General features: G+C 47.1%; 1 protein-coding gene across 1 annotated transcript in view; it reads left to right on the forward strand.

Annotated features, from left to right (window-relative positions):
• Nucleotides 1-15,509, forward strand: part of PATJ (PATJ crumbs cell polarity complex component) — a 143,931-nt gene extending 128,422 nt beyond the window's left edge. The window contains exons 39-45 of the mRNA XM_036388222.1: nucleotides 2,188-2,305; nucleotides 3,900-3,940; nucleotides 4,200-4,322; nucleotides 5,501-5,605; nucleotides 8,966-9,069; nucleotides 10,635-10,758; nucleotides 12,927-15,509. Of these exons, the coding sequence (XP_036244115.1) occupies nucleotides 2,188-2,305; nucleotides 3,900-3,940; nucleotides 4,200-4,322; nucleotides 5,501-5,605; nucleotides 8,966-9,069; nucleotides 10,635-10,758; nucleotides 12,927-13,073 (762 nt within the window). The 3' untranslated portion in view covers nucleotides 13,074-15,509. The remainder of the gene's footprint in view (nucleotides 1-2,187; nucleotides 2,306-3,899; nucleotides 3,941-4,199; nucleotides 4,323-5,500; nucleotides 5,606-8,965; nucleotides 9,070-10,634; nucleotides 10,759-12,926) is intronic.
• The last annotated feature ends 481 nt before the right edge of the window (nucleotides 15,510-15,990 follow it).

The raw sequence follows: 15,990 nt of genomic DNA on the forward strand, positions 1-15,990 counted from the left end.
CCAGGAGGGGCTGAAGGCCATGTGGGAACAGCTGGGCTAAGCCCAGCTTTAAAAATACTGACTTTGGAGAAACATCTGCAGTGCATGCAGCAGGCAGGGAGAGGTGAAGTAACAGAGGGAAATTGCACTGATTGCATTAAGTCAGCAGTCAGATTTTGTTTTGGCCATTGTATAAACATGAAGCCTTAGCAAGAGCGAGGTAATCAAAAAGTGGCAGCTAAAAATTACCCACCTGGTTTTACCATGTAAAGCTCAAGCTGAAAGGGAAACAAAATGCCATAATATCTAATGTGAGTTTAGGTAAAAATTCAGATCCAATGACATCACCTCCTTTTTTTGTAGCATAAGAAGCTTTTGCAGGAGCCTGGTAAATCCTGCCTTTCTTTTAGCACAAGAAATCCTAATCTCCTTGATGCAGAGTTGTTTGAGAAGCCTTCATCTCCCTGCTCTGAAGTGACTTGGTGATTTTGAAAACTGAATAAATGTTTCTCACCAAAACCCTTCCAAGAGTTATAAAAATCTTGGCAGATGATGCAGCAAACCAGCTTGAGTGATTTGCCCAACTGCAAGCTCTGCTTTAGAAGGTGCTGGCCAAGAGCATCCAGACCTTTTGTCCTCACTTGGCTTTTTTCTGGGCCCACTGCATCCCTTGAGCAGTGGAAATTGAAACAGGGGTTTCTTTCACATGCATTGCAAATGTTGTTAACTGGGCCATGAGTTGGCACCCAGGGGTGGAAGCTGTGCTGTGCCTGGTGTTTGTCACTGACAGCTGCACACTGGCCAGTGGGATAAATGTGTCAGGGCTTTTGAGTCACCAGCTGATGGGTTTTTGGGGAGAAATCTCTGCTGTCATGGACAAGGATGGAGCAGATCTTTGTTTTGGACAAGGCAGCTCAGTTGGAAAAGTCTGGCCCTCAGTGGAACCTGTTCAGATGCACTTCCTAAACTGATGGTTGAGTGTACTCGAGGGGCAGAGCCTGAATATGATGCCTCAGGGTTTAAATTTTATGTTATTCAGATTCTGTGCTGCTTTAGTGTGTGGGTCTGGGCTCACATCAGGGGATGCTGAGCTCTGTGCACAGAGCAGGGAGACAAAACAATTCCTGCTCCAGCTGGGCACCAAGGACAAATGATCCAAATCTCAGCCCCAGAGCACAAACCCCGTGGGCTGGAGAGAGAAAAACAAGCAGGGTGGGACTGCAGGGGCTAAAGCTGGGATGGGACAATGAACTGCAAGGTGCAAATGGAGCAGAACTGATCCCAGGGACAGAGCCCGTGCCCGGCCGTGCATTTTGGGGCCATTTTGGTTCATCTTGGGTGCAGCCCTGGCTGGGCTCTTGTGCTGCCCAAGGTGCATCCATGGAGGAGATGCTTTGAATAAATCCCTGCTTTATTCTGGAGCTCTGCCCAGCCTCTGCTCCAGGGCAGCCTGCACAAGGCATCAGAGATAAAAGCCAGAAAAGGGGAGAGGGAAAAGGAGGGAAATGGAAAGGGCAGCAGGAGTGAGTTTCTCCCTTTGGAGGCTCTCCTGTGTCATCTCCCATGTTCTTCTGGAAATGAGAGGAGGTTCTTGGGCAGATAGAAGGAGCAGGGGCAATTGCAGTGTTTTCAGCTAAAACAGCAAAGATTCCTGTCAGGTGACAGGATGGGTGTCCCTGTTATCCCCCCTCACTTGAGAGAGCAGCTGTTTGTCCTCCTGGGTGCTTGTGCATGCAGGAGCACCACAGGGAAGGTGCCCATCATTTCCCCTTCTCCTGAGGCTTGGAGACACCCAGGGAGCAGCTGAGAGAGGGGAGCACTGTCTAAAGCTGACCTGAGCAACACATAAATGTGGAATAAGGGTCTGCAGTACTGTGAGCCAGCACCACAGGATCACTGAGGTTGGAAAACCCCTCTGAGACCATCAAATCCAACCATTCCCCAGCGCTGCCAAGCCCAGCACTAATCCCTGTCCTGAGTGCCATGTCCACATACCTGTTAAATCCCTGCAGGGGTGGTGACTTCACCTCCACAGGGAGATCTTGGTCAGTTCCCCCTCCCAGAGGGGTTTGCACTCGCGTGGCCAATGTGGCATTTCCAGCATGGCTGGCACAGAGCACAGCTGCTCCCATCTGTCACAAGGTCTGGTTTAAAGCTCAAAGTTTTGGGTTTGACTCATGGGTTTTTGTTCTTTGTTTTCACCCTCAGGCGAGCCAGCAGAGTGTCCACAGCCACTTCCACCCCGCGCTCGCCCCCGTCCTCTCCACCCTGCAGAACTTTGTCAGCACGAAGAGATCCTCAGCAGACACATCCCAGAGAAGCTCAGGTACAAGCTGGGCAGCTGTCAGAACAGCTGATGGGATTTGCTTTGTACCCTGCTGCTTTGAAAGCCAAACTGAGCACTCAAGTCTGCCTTTCCTGCCCAGCCTCCCCAAAGACGCCCCATGGATGTTTTTAGACCCAAACTCTTCCCAGAAGATGACATTATTTTTATGTCTGCTGGAGGAGGAATGGCCCCTCTGTTTTAAGTGCAGAATTCCTGTGCCCTGCCATTCCCCTTGTCAGAGCCTTAGCACAGGCATGGTTCTCACATTAGGAATGGTTTTCTCAGGGAATAAAGCTGCCACCACTTCATTTATATCTTTGCTGCTCTTGAGTGCCTAAAGGGGTGTTTTGTAATGAGAGAGTCACAATGCCCAGTTTGCAGTTTGCAGGTTTAGAGAGCGTTAAAAATCCATGACCTGCAGCAGCCTGGGGAGAGTGGCTCCAGGATTTGGGAATCTTTGCTCACATCTGACCTTGGGCAGGAGGAGAAGACATTTCTTCTGCTGCTCTGCAGGCCCTGCAGGAGCCTGGTGGCTTTTGGGCCTCCTTCCTGGTGCTGTCTGGGCAGGCCCTGCAGCACTGGGCATTTCCTGAGCCTGCTTTGGGGTCCCAGGGCTGGGCTTCCCAGTGCCACAGAGCTCAGCTGTCCTGCTCCCCCTGCCCAGGCACACCTGCATGGACGTGGGGAGTGCTGGCTTGGGGGGTAAGAATCATGGAATTTTGGAAGAGATTTACTCTGCCAGCCTTCTAGTTTCATTAAAGCTGATACAGTTAGGGGTGGATGTAGCAGAGCTCAGGACCTGACTACACCATCAGCTTGCTGGGCTGAAAAAGTTGCAGTTTGAATTGAGCTCTGAAGTCTCTCTGTGCCTTTTTCCTTTTTCTTTTACTTTCCATTCTCCTCTCCTCTCTTCTCTTCCCCTTTCCCACCTTCCTCCTTCTCTTTTCTCTGTTCCTTCTTTCCTCTTCCCCTTTTCCTTTCCCTCTCACCTTTATTACCTTCCCCTTTTCCCTCCCCTAATCCTTATTCCCTTCCCCTTTTCCTTTCCCTTTTCTTTCCCTTTTCCCTCCCGTTTTCTTTCCCCTTTTCCTTCCCCTTTCCTTTTCCCTTTCCCTCTCCTTTCCCAGTATTTTGAGTACTTTTCCACACCCTTTTACTGGGTACACACCATCCTGACTTCCTGCCTGTCCATTATTTTCCAGCACAGCACAAAGGGGAAGAGGAGATCCCTGGAACTGCTCCATTCCCAGAGCCCTTTGTGCAAGGACGCTGTGATTTAGGAATAATAATCCAATCTTTAATTGAGTGAGGGCACAATAGGGCTGTTCTCCAGGCTGGCAGAGTGCTGCAGTGCCACAGATTGTGCCTGGGCTACAATGGGAGTCACGGTGACAACCGGGAGGGATTACACCACATTCATCCTTCCTCCTCCTCCTCCTCCTCCTCCTCACTGCCTGCCTTGGCACAGGAAGGCTCCATTCCTGCCTGGTGATAACTCTTCCTAGGCAGCAAGGGACCGTTGTCACCTGACAGTGTTATCTCTTAATTATATTATCTCTTAATTACAGAAGCTAATTGTTTGTTTCTTTATTAGGAGGCGCCGATATGGGCCCGAGGACTGTGGAGATAACAAGGGTCAGTGAGTTGTTTTCTACCCATTCACAAAGCCAGCTCCTTCCACTGAAATTGTTCATTTCTTCAGCATTTCTCTCGAGTCAGGCTGCATGATTTGTGTTTGCACTCAGGGGTTGGATGTGTGCCTGTGCTTTGGGTGAGGAGATGTGTGTGTCAAACCCATTTTCTCCTGTTCCACCAATCAGAGCAGTCAGTTACTGCCATGCCCTGCACTCTGCCAGCTGCCCCTGCTGCAGATGGTTGTTTTGCTGTGTTCCAGGGCCCATATGATGCCCTGGGTGTCAGCATAGCAGGAGGGAAGGGCAGTCCCCTGGGAGACATCCCCATCTTCATCGCCATGATCCAGGCCAGCGGAGTGGCTGCTCGCACACAGAGGCTCAGAGTGAGTACAGGGGCCCTGCTATTTCCTAATATTAGGAAATATTAGGCCCCTAATATTTCCTGTTTCATCTCCCACCTGTCCCTTGAAGCCTCAAGCACTTCTGCATCTGCTGTCATTGATAATCTCTCATAGACTGCTCTGCCTCTATTTATATAAAAGCAAAACAACAACAAAAAAAAAGAAGGAAAAAAAAAAGCCCCCCCCAAAAAACTCCAAAAAAAACCACCCAAAAACCCCCAAAACAAACAAACAAACAAACAAACAAACCACACAAAAACCACCCCAAAAAGCAAACCTGCCCTTCTCTTCCCCTCTTGGCAATTGCTGCCCATATTGGGAAAGTGATGTAAAGAGAAAGAGCTCAAATGCATTTGTAGTGGTCGTGGGATGTCTGTGCTCATCCAGACCCAGGCAGGGCAGCAAGAGGCCCTCTGGAAACCACAGGTATTTTGGGAACTCCAGGGTGGGCATCATTCAGAGCTCCAGCCAGGTAGAAACCAGATCAGAGATGAGTTGTTTATCTTAAGGCCCCAATAAATAAACAGCAAAACAGGGCACTTGTGTCAGACCCACAGCGCGTGTGGGTTTCCAGCCATGGCCGTGGTGAACACTTCCAGCTTTGGAGAGAGTCTCAAGGTATCAGGAGGATTGAAAAGAATTTGTTATGCAGATCCACGTGCTTTGGCCCATGAGATTCATTAGGACATGCTGCTACACTCCTGCCTTGTCTCTGATGGAATTAAACAATGGCAGGGTCGACATCATTTTTGTGTGTAGGAAGAAGAAATCATCCAGGTTAATTGGATTAATATCACAAGTTCCTTCTCTCCCCTACAACATTCAGCACGTGCTTACAAGGTTTGGAAGAATATGAACTTGTCTGCACATTCAGACACAAATGAATCCTTTCTGGATGGGAGGACAGCAGAGAAAATCCCCCTCCCTCTCTGCTTGCAAATAGAAAGAGCAAAGTACAACCCATCTTTGTTTTCTCTGATCATATTGTTAGTGTTAAAAAAAGAATGGGAAATGATCACTGGCAGTGCAGAATCCTCACAAAAGGGATCCTGCAAAAGAGAAGCATGACTGTGCAGTGCCAAGTTCACGAGGAATTTTAAGCATTCTTAATTTTAATTTTCCCTAATGCTGGTAATTTTCCATTGCTGTTGTACTTTCAGGTTGGAGATCGGATTGTCAGCATTAATGGGCAACCTTTGGATGGGCTGTCTCATGCAGATGCAGTTAATCTACTAAAGAATGCTTATGGGAGCATTATCCTGCAGGTATGGTGATAAATTGAACATGCAGCTGCAGCAGGGTAGATAAATGGCATTCAGGAAAGGAAAAAAAAAAAACCTGGAGCATCCCTGGCATAAGGCATCACAGAATTGCAGGGTGCTTTGCTGGTGGGAATTACACAGAAGGAGAGCAAGAAATCATTTCCATTCAAAAATTCTTTATTGCCATTCACACAGGCTGTGAGCGTGGCTCTATAAAAGCATAACAAAGGGAACAAAATAACTTGTTGCCACACGTGATAAATCAACAAGCTTCCAAGTTGTGGGGTTTGTTTTTTTTTTAATTGGAAGTTAACTAGGAACAAGAAAATGTGTGTGTGTGCTTGTGATGTAATGAGACACAGACCCACAGGGTGGTTTCCTTGTCCTTCAAAGAAATTCCAGCAGAATTTAGGAAAAATGATGGCATCATCACTGAGACAGAGCTGCCTGGAGCTGATTGTTCATCAGGTAAAGGATAAAAACAGTGAGGAGAGAAAACAGAGCTGTCAGTGCTGTGTTTCTCTGGTAGCTAAAAGGGACATCTTCTGCCACATTGCTTCTGATTGCTGCCTGCCACTGTGTTGATCCATAGTTTATTTTTATGTTTACACAAGGAAATGGGGAAAATACTTGCCAGTTAGAATTCAAAATTCTCCTCGTTTGCAGAATTACTGCAACAATTGGAAAACAAGCTGAAGGCACCACTAAAATCTGCTCTTAACTCCCTTTATCATCACAGCATTTTGGATTGGAATTCATCCTGAGGGATTTTTGCAAGCTTCCTGCTTGTATTATGACACAAATGTGACTATAAAAAACAGGGGTGAGGGGGGGAAGAAAAAAGAGGCAATGAAATGATAATAAACTTAGTTTGAGACTTGCTCATTCTTTGTTTTGTCTGTCCATGAACTGCTGACCCAGTAAGTGATGAGCCAGTTCCAGAGCAGATGGTGTTTTGTGTAGTTCCATTGAAGTCAGAGGAAACACACAGATTCACACCAGCTGAGGATTCTCTGTTAAATTATAGTTATCATATTGTTGCTAACGTTGAGCAATTTCACTTTTCATGTCAACAGTGTTCCCTGAATAGAAAATGAAAGCTTGCTGCAGAACCCGAAATTGCTCATCTTGAAAGCTGTAATACAGCTCAATATTGCACCTCATGATGGATTTAAAAATATTCCTGATGGGGCACTCTGGCACTGGGTGGCTCACACAAACAAAGAGCTGCTTCTAGAAAAGCCACTGGGTCAAAGAGCTGCTTCTGGAAGTGCCTTTGGGTCTGTCAGTTTGGCTGTTTTTCTTCTTCTGAGCATTCTGCCTCATTAAAATGAGCTGGATGCTGTTCTCAGATGATAGAGGTTTATTGGGATAGAATAGAGGCTGTTTGCCTCTATCTAAAATCTGCTCTAGGAAGGTGGGGTGTTGTATTTTAACACCTGGAGTGGTGTCGAGGCCTGGCGGTGGTTCCCTTCCCCAGCAAGCACAGCAACCTCTCCACCACCAAACTGCTCTTTTTTCAACCAAAACCTTCCAAAAGGAGCAGCCCTATCGCTGTGCTCATCATGAGTGGGGTGCCATTAAGAAATTCTGTTTATTATCAGGGTGGAGCACTGCTCTGAGGGGTCAGATAATTGTGTTCAGTGGGGTGGAAAGGCTCATTGTGGGAACGTCCTGGGGAGGAAGGAGTTTGCAAATGCTGTTTGCAAATGGCAGATTAAGGTCTCAGGGGAACAATCATCCCTCTCAGCTGTTTTGATGCCTTGGTTTAATTTAATTTCTTTTCTGCAGGTGTAGTAATGAGATAAGGGGGAGCTTTTTTACAAGGTTGTTGAACTCTGATGTGTTCTTGCTGCCAGCTGAAGATTTTTGAATATAGATTTGGTTTTACCCTCGTTTTTTATCGAGCAACAACAACAACAACAAAACCCCTGACAAATCCTGGCTGGAATTCCTTACTCTGATGCCACAGGAAGAGAGCCTTGGTGGGGTCTGTGCTGGCTGAGCCAGGTGCTGTTCCCATCTGCTGGACCCCCTTCCTTTGGGGCATCCTGGAACCCCAGTCCTGGGATGCAGAATTTGCATGGAAACCTCTCCTGGCTCCATCGCCCTCTTGGCTCCAGAGGGTTGGGAAAGAGGGAAAAACTGCTATGGGAGAATTGTGAGCACTCATTTAAAACAGATTTATAGAACAAATTTCTTACTTTGAAAAGGGAAGTTTTCCTTAAAGCCAAGTTCACAGCAATGAGTGGAAGAAGTGCCTGCTCACTTTGATAAAATAGGGCCATAGCTGGAGGAAATATTGGAATTGTGCTTCCTGGCTGTTCTTCACTGTGTCTGAGCTGAACTCCTGTGCTGCAGTAAATGTCAGGCAGAGAAGAATATCCCTTCAGAGGAGATGGAGTTAGGGGATAACCACAGCGTGGACTTGTTGGGAAATTTATACCCTTTCAGCTGTAAATACTTCAAATCCAAACCACTTTGTGGTGGTTTCTTTGAAAATTTTCCAGAAAAAAAAAGAAAAAAGTCAATAAAAAATCAGCATCAGTGAATTAAAAATAAAGTTAATGCCAGGGCCCTCACTACTCTCGCAGAAGGAATTCCTTCCCAATGTCCCATCCATCCCTGCCCTCTGGCACTGGGAGCCATTCCCTGTGTCCTGTCCCTCCATCCCTTGTTCCCAGTCCCTCTCCAGCTCTCCTGGAGCCCCTTAGGCTCTGGAAGGGGCTCTCAGCTCTCCTTGGAACCTCCTCTTCTCCAGGTGAACCCCCCAGTGTTCCCAGCCTAGAGAAAAACCTTTCCATAGAAACCTTTCCATAGAAACCTTTCCATAGAAACCTTTCCATAGAAAGGTGCTCCAGCCCTCAGAGCAGCATTCAGGATCTTGTTGGAATAATAGAGGACCCAGAATTGGGAAGTTGAATTATCCAGTTTGTTTTCAGGCTGAAAATTCAGAGAAGTCAAAACCAAGGATTAATTTGTTCCCTTCTCATCAATCAAACCACTCCGAGGCATTTCAGGGTGTTGCCCAATGGTCCCTTGGATCTTGGTGTTCCCTTAAAGGTTGTGGTGGTTTCTTCCAAAGGTTGTGTTGGCTCTCTTTCCTTGGAAAAGAAGCCTTTTTCTCTGGATTACCCAGAAACACTCTTCCCCTTTGCTCAGAGCCTGAGTGATGACCTTGTGAGGGCAAGAGAAGCTTCAGAGCAAAATTTGCATTGAACCCCAGAAAAGTGGCTGCTCTTACCTGAAAGTGTGGAACCAGTGGAGATTTAAGAGAGTAGAACTTGGTTTTAAAGCTTGTTTGGGGAAAAAAGCCAGCAGCTGATTTTCCAACCTGTGTTTCCTTGCATCCCTGTTGCCCAGGTGGTGGCTGACACCAACATCAGTGCCATTGCCAGCCAGCTGGAGAGCATGTCCACGGGCTGCAGCCTCAGCCTGCCCTCTGAGCATCCCTCCGAGGATCCTGAGTGAGTTCCTGCTCTCCTGCAGAGCTGAGGGGGATTCCTGGGCTGGGGAAAGGCTGCAAGGAGGTCTCTCCCACTGCTTCTCTCTAATTTTCCATCACCTTTAAAATGAAAGCTCTGTGACCTTCCCCAGGCTGATGGTGGGCTCCTGTCTGTCTTCGCCTGCTGACAGAAATTGCTTGAGTAAATAAGCACAAAATGTGTTTCCAAGCACTATTTCTGGGTGTTTCTCAAGACAAAAGTATCCCTTTTCTTCCTTAATGTTGTGCTGACGTGGTATTTCTGCCGTTGCCTGGAAGGAGATCTGATCATAGCAATTTGAAATAATTGGGTATTGGCAGATTGATGCCAGAGGTGTTAAAGACACCTTACAAAATATGTCCCAGGACTTTGTCTTCTCAATTTTATAGCTTTATGAGTCAAAAAGTGCAGTTAAAATAATTCCTGCTTGCAGCACTTGTGTGTGGTGATGGAAGTTGGAGGTCCAGCCCTGCCATGCATCGTTCTCCATCGTGTGCTTTTCTCACTGTAGCATCCCAGTTACCATTTTGAAATTCACTTATTCTCCATTTCAGCTCATCATTTTCATTATGCTCTCCATTTTCATTCTGTGGTTCACTCTATTTATTTTGCTGCCCTACCTCAGGAGGGTTGAGTGTAAAAGTTGAGCTCTTTGTGCTGCATTCTGTGGTCTTACAGTGTGAGATACTGGTTTTATTGCTGCTCCCAAAGGAGAACTGCTTGCTTTGCAAAAGGATTCGAATTCTTTCTTCATATCAAAGCAGCAGGGAAATTTGGAGGTGAAAATATGAAGCAGAATTAGGGATTTATATCCTAAAAAATGCATAGATATTACTCAGCTTGGGCTGCACCTTTAGAGAGGTGGAAGATGCCAAATGGATTCAATGGAATAATGGAATTGTTTAGGTTGGAAAAGCCCTCTCAGATCATCAAGTCCCACTGCCAAGGCCAGCACTGCCCCATGTCCCCAAGTGCCACATCCACAGAGGGCTGGGGACTCCACCACTGCACTGGGCAGCTGTGCCACCACCTTCTGTCCACAGCAGCTCTTTCTACACACCCAATTATTTTAAAAATAAATAAAATTTATTTAAATAATTAAATAAAATAAATAAAATAAAATTTAATTTTTAATAAATTCATTTAAAATACATTTTAAATAATTATTTTTAAATAATTATAAATTACAAATCATTTCAAATATGAGATAGATAAATTCATATGAGTGGTCTAAATTCCACCAAAAAAGTCTTCCTTTGCTCAGTGTAGGCAGAGAAAACCCCTGAAGAGTTCAGGCTCCAGCTAATGAGCTCTGGAGTTATGAGCACAGGCATGTGGGTATAATACAGTATTTACAAATATTTTTTTCTAAGTGAGGAGCTGGAGCACACGGAGCAGCCTTTGAACTCTGGGCTTTGCAGGAATGTTCCAGTGCAAGGGTCATGGATTGTGACTGTGTGAAAAAAAACCTCATGGGAGATAAATGTCTGTGTAAGTGTTCCTGAGACAGACACTGCTTATCTGAGTGATATTTATTGTGTTTTCAGAGCACCTCAGCCTAAGATTATTACTTTGGAGAAAGGCTCTGATGGACTGGGATTTAGTATTGTAGGGGGGTATGGAAGTCCCCATGGAGACCTGCCCATTTATGTCAAGACTATTTTTGCCAAGGTATCTTTTATTTTTTTGCTTTCTCGCCTTTTTTCCTGTATTATCTTTAAAAATAAACCTAAGATTGGGCTTGGTTAATATATTATGTAGCAAAAAAACAAAATGTACTGTCTGAGTAGGCTGCTGTGAGTTAGTGGACCCAGAACTCATAGCTGGCTTCTCAGTTTATATTTCATATTTCTGATGGCTGAAACAAGACACTTTGTCTCAGCAAAATTGCTCTGTGTACTTGGGAAACTTGGCTTTGTACATTAAAATATTTATAAGGCAGTTTTCTATCTGTAAATCTCCCAAGAGATTTCCAGGAGGTATTGAAGGCATCTTTTTTCCCCACTGTGCAGGAGTGAGGAAATTGCAGAGATGCTGTGTCCTGATGAAAAAACAGGAATTAGCCCATCTCTGATCCCAGCCCTGAGTATCTGGGGGGATTGGGGTCCCTGCCAGGTACAGAGAGCTCCAGCCTCTGAGGCTGGGGAAGAATCATAATGCAGCATTTTGCAGGAGGGAGATATGCCCCTGTTCCCACCCATCCCCTGCTAAAAACAAGCCAGCAAGACTTGTCAGGCATGGCCACACGAGGGAAGTTGTGGAAATGGAAGGGGAGGGAAGAAAAGCAGTGGGAATTAGGGATTCTTGCCATAAAATAACAGTGAAGTCTGTCACATGCAGCTGCTTGCTCTGTGCCTACCTGGTGTCACTTGTGCCAGGGTAGGTGATGGTAAAGTAGGAGCCATCTCCTGCTCCTGCTGTTCTGGGGCTCAAACCACAAACATCTGGTATTTTTACAATTTGAGTTTATTTTAATATTGTGCCTTTTAAGTGGTGCTTAGGGCTGCAAGTCTCTAGATGTGAGCATGACTGAGAAATCCTAAAATGAACCTGAAGTTCCTGCAGGTGGGGCAGAAAGAGACACTGTGAGCCAGCCTCTGGGCAGGCAGGGCTTGGGATTTAGGCAAAAGAACTTCCCTGAGACATCTGGAGGAGAAGGAGCCATTTCTAAAGCTCTGTGGAAGCTTTCAGGACTGCCACAGAACTTTTTAGGTTGGAAAAACCCTCTGAGATCACCGAGTCCAGCCATGCCCCCAGCCAATGTCAATGCCAACCAATGTCAACCATTGCCAGCCAGTGTCCCCAAGTGCCACATCCACATGGCTTTTAAATCTCTCCAAGGATGGGGGCTCCCCTGGGCAGTCTGCTCCAGTGCTTGGCACCTTTTGGTGACCAAAATTATCCTGATGTTCAACCTGAACAGCCCGAGGCCATTTCTTCATCTCTGCTGGGGCTGGGGGCAGCGCCCAGCTTGGTTCCTTTTCCTCCCCACTTTTTTAGCTCTTTCTCAGCCATGAGGCATGGAGTACATTTAAATGCTGATTTAACAAGCCTCTCCATGGACCATAAAATCCAGAACCAGTCTCTCCCCAAGCCTTTTTCCAGGGAAGAGCCGACTCTGTCTCCTGGGCACATACCCTGGCAGGGTGGGCAGTGATGGGCAGCAGCACTGGGGGGGAGCTCAGCGCTGCCATTTCTCCTGGCCCTGAGGGGTTCCCAGAGCTCCATCCCCCATTTCTCTTGGCCCTGAGGGGTTCCCAGAGCTCCATCCCCCATTTCTCCTGGCCCTGAGGGGTTCCCAGAGCTCCATCCCCCATTTCTCTTGGCCCTGAGGGGTTCCCAGAGCTCCATCCCCCATTTCTCCTGGCCCTGAGGGGTTCCCAGAGCTCCATCCCCCATTTCTCCTGGCCCTGAGGGATCCCCAGAGCTCCATCCCCCATTTCTCCTGGCCATGAGGGATCCCCAGAGCTCCATCCCCCATTTCTCCTGGCCATGAGGGATCCCCAGAGCTCCATCCCCCGTTTCTCCTGGCCCTGAGGGGTTCCCAGAGCTCCATCCCCCATTTCTCCTGGCCCTGAGGCATTCCCAGAGCTCCATCCCCCATTTCTCCTGGCCCTGAGGCATTCCCAGAGCTCCATCCCCCATTTCTCCTGGCCCTGAGGCATTCCCAGAGCTCCATCCCCCATTTCTCCTGGCCATGAGGGATCCCCAGAGCTCCATCCCCCATTTCTCCTGGCCCTGAGGGGGGTTCCCAGAGCTGCATCCCCCATTTCTCCAGGCAGCATTCCAGGCTGCAGGAGCCCAGGGGTGCCACCCTGATCCCCGTGTTGCCGTTGCAGGGCGCGGCGGCCGACGACGGACGGCTGAAGCGCGGGGACCAGATCGTGGCCGTCAACGGGGAGGCCCTGGAAGGCGTCACCCACGACCAGGCCGTGGCCATCCTGAAGCGCCAGAAGGGGACAGTGACCCTGACAGTGCTGTCCTGAGACACACTGAGCTCTCCAGGCCATCAGTAGAGCTGTCAAACACTGCCCAGCCCCTGCAGAGCCTGGATCCGCGTTCCAGGCGCGTCTCCAGCTTCATTCAGCCTCCCACGACTTTCCAGCCTTTCTCCCCGCCCTCCTCGACTTCTGGTGGCTTCAGAGGTTTCCCTGGACAAGTTTTAATTAAGGAACTTCAAAGGACAGGACTCGTTGTGCTTTGTCCCCGCTGCTCTGAACCCTGGTTGCGACTGCTGAACCTGGAATCAATTCGCACACAAAGGAGAATTTCAGATCATCAACTGATCTCATCTGAGGGGCAGAAATAAATGCTGAGTGACTTGTCATCTCACTCGTGATTTACTTATGCTAATTGTTCTTTCAAGTATGCCAGAAAACATTAGCAATGTAATTAAATTACCACTGTTCCAAATGATGAAATATCAAATTCTCCTCTGGGAAATTATTTGTGCTCGGCACAGTAAGTCTGATAGTCAAATGTGAACTTCTCATGTTTATCTCTTTGGGTAGGTCTGTGGAAGTTAGTCAGAGGTAATTACTGTGATGTGTCAATTTGCAGCCTTTAGCATGAAAAATAAACAAGGGGAGAGGGAAATTTATTTTTTTAGGCTTTTAAAATGTTTGAGCCTTTTCAGATATTTAGGCAGCATGAACAACAGCGTAGCTCATTCTATTCTAATTCTATTTTTTAAGAAGAAATGTGCTGATATATGCCAGGCATGTCGCATACAAAGGCAGTTGTTGTCGTGCCAAGCTGCAGCATAATAATTGTTCATCCTGAAACTTTAATGAAGACAAAAAGTTTGCTTTCTTTGGGAATGTGATCCTGTAATTCTAGGAGTGATGGTGAGCAGTCCCTCCAGCTCAGTGGAGTTCATCCTAACCACCAAACTGATGCACATTTCCAAGAGTCTCCCCAGGATCGGGTAGTGCAGGAGGAGGCTTTCATGGATTCCAGAGAATGCTCCTCTCTTTGGGCTGCCAGAGCCAATTTTGGGTAACACCAGGCACTACCAGGCAGGGCTGGGATGATCTCCCACAGCCAGGTGCAGCAGTTTGGGATGAGGCTCCTCAACCCCCTCCAGCTCAGCTGAATCCCCCGACAGTTTTTTGGGGTCTGAAGCCTTCCCATGGCTGGTCCCACTCTGGAGGTGGGGTGCAGGAACATTCAGCCACAAGTTCCCAACCTCATTGCATGTCCCAGCCATCAAGCAGTGATGATGTGAGTGTGGCCTTGGTGATTTAGCAGATGAATTTGGCAGGCAGGTTCCTGGCGTGGCAAGGCATTGGGGGTTCATCTTCTATCCAGGGGAGCAAGAGGGGTTTGGAGGAAGCAGCCCAGTCTGATTTGGATCTATTTGGCATAATTTATAATGGTGATGTACTGGGAGAAATGAAAGGGGAGGTGGGGTCAGAATTGGCTGCTCATTTTGTGTGAAAAATTCCAGGAACTGAATGGAAAGAAGGTTGAAAATCTGCAGTATAATGGCTGAGCAGTGCAGGGAGGTGTTAAAGGTACAGCTGTTCTGTGTAATTGAGTGGAATTTTCCCCATTTTACATTCAGGAACCAGTCCTGAAGCAAGGTGAACTACATTGAGACAGGAATGCTGTGATAAGTTCTCATGGAAAAGGGTTTTCCTTATTTCCTTGGAAAGTTTTCCATAACTCTAGGTAATCACAAGGTGCATTTAGCCTGCTGGAACCATTGGTGGGTATTCCCTTAATAGTGCCTGGAAGAGACTTCTCATTTTCAGTGGATTCCCAGTGTCCTGTTTGATTTGCCAAGTGAGGTGTGAGTGGAATCCTGATTGCAGAGCACAGGGATGTCTCCAGGTGTAGAAAACTGGAGAATCCTGAACAGACTGCTCTGGTTGCACAGGAGTTCAGGGTGAGGTGTGAGGAGGTGCCCTCAGCAGCAGTGTGTGGGATTTATCAACCAAAGGGAATGATTCTTCTGTCCTGTGTTTTTGTACCCACCCTGAGACGTTGCCACATTTAATCCATGAAGTTGTACATGGCTGTTTATCAGCCTGTGATGCACATGCAGTTCATAGACATAAACAATAGAATTTATGGGCTGATGAGACATTTTGCACTTCTCGTTGCTCAGAAGGAGAGAGAACATTTTCTGCTTCTTGTAATTTGCACTTTGTGTGTTCGAATATATTACTGCCAAAAAAAAAATAATTATATTGCAACTAATTGATAAACCAGTGACCATGCTCCACGTGCAGGGCCAAGGCAGAGAATTCAGTTTGCACCACGCTTGTCTGGGTGGGGGTGTTCTGGTTTGTTTGAAACTTCATTTCTGTGCAAGGGAAAAAGCAATTAAACCTCCTGATTGTATTGTTTACGTAGATCAGTAAAAGGAGACGTTTTATGACTTCAAGGGTTCTAAATAAAGCTCAGTTGCATAAGTAGTTGTGCATTTGTTTTATTCTGTATTTTAATTTAAGTCAATGTTAAAAGCTGTTGCATGTCCTGATATCCAGTTTAAACCTGCTCTGGCAAAACTTTTCCTCTGCTTCCTCTTGTCCTAAGAGTTCTCCTGCCTTGGTTTCAGGACTCAAGGGGCAGAGCCTTACTTTAGAAGGGCCAAGGGCTGTTCACAGTCCTTCCATCAGCTTCCTCACCTGGAGAGACCTGGAATTTCCTGCTCTGGGCAGTGACAGCACCAGGAGCCATCTCAGGGCTCTTGGCATTTCTTGGCCATCTGATGAGCAGGTTATGATGTGATGGTGGTGGCTGGGCTGGTGGGGCCAGCAGGAGAGGTGAGGGACTCCACCTTATTATCCTGCAATGAGAAATCACTGTAATGCTCCTAAATTCCCTGTAATTAATCCCATGGCAATTACCACCCTGGGAGTGTGACATCCACAGGGCCTGTGGAGGTAAAGTGAT

This window comes from Molothrus ater, chromosome 9, assembly GCF_012460135.2.
Source record: "Molothrus ater isolate BHLD 08-10-18 breed brown headed cowbird chromosome 9, BPBGC_Mater_1.1, whole genome shotgun sequence".
Classification (NCBI taxonomy): domain Eukaryota; kingdom Metazoa; phylum Chordata; class Aves; order Passeriformes; family Icteridae; genus Molothrus; species Molothrus ater.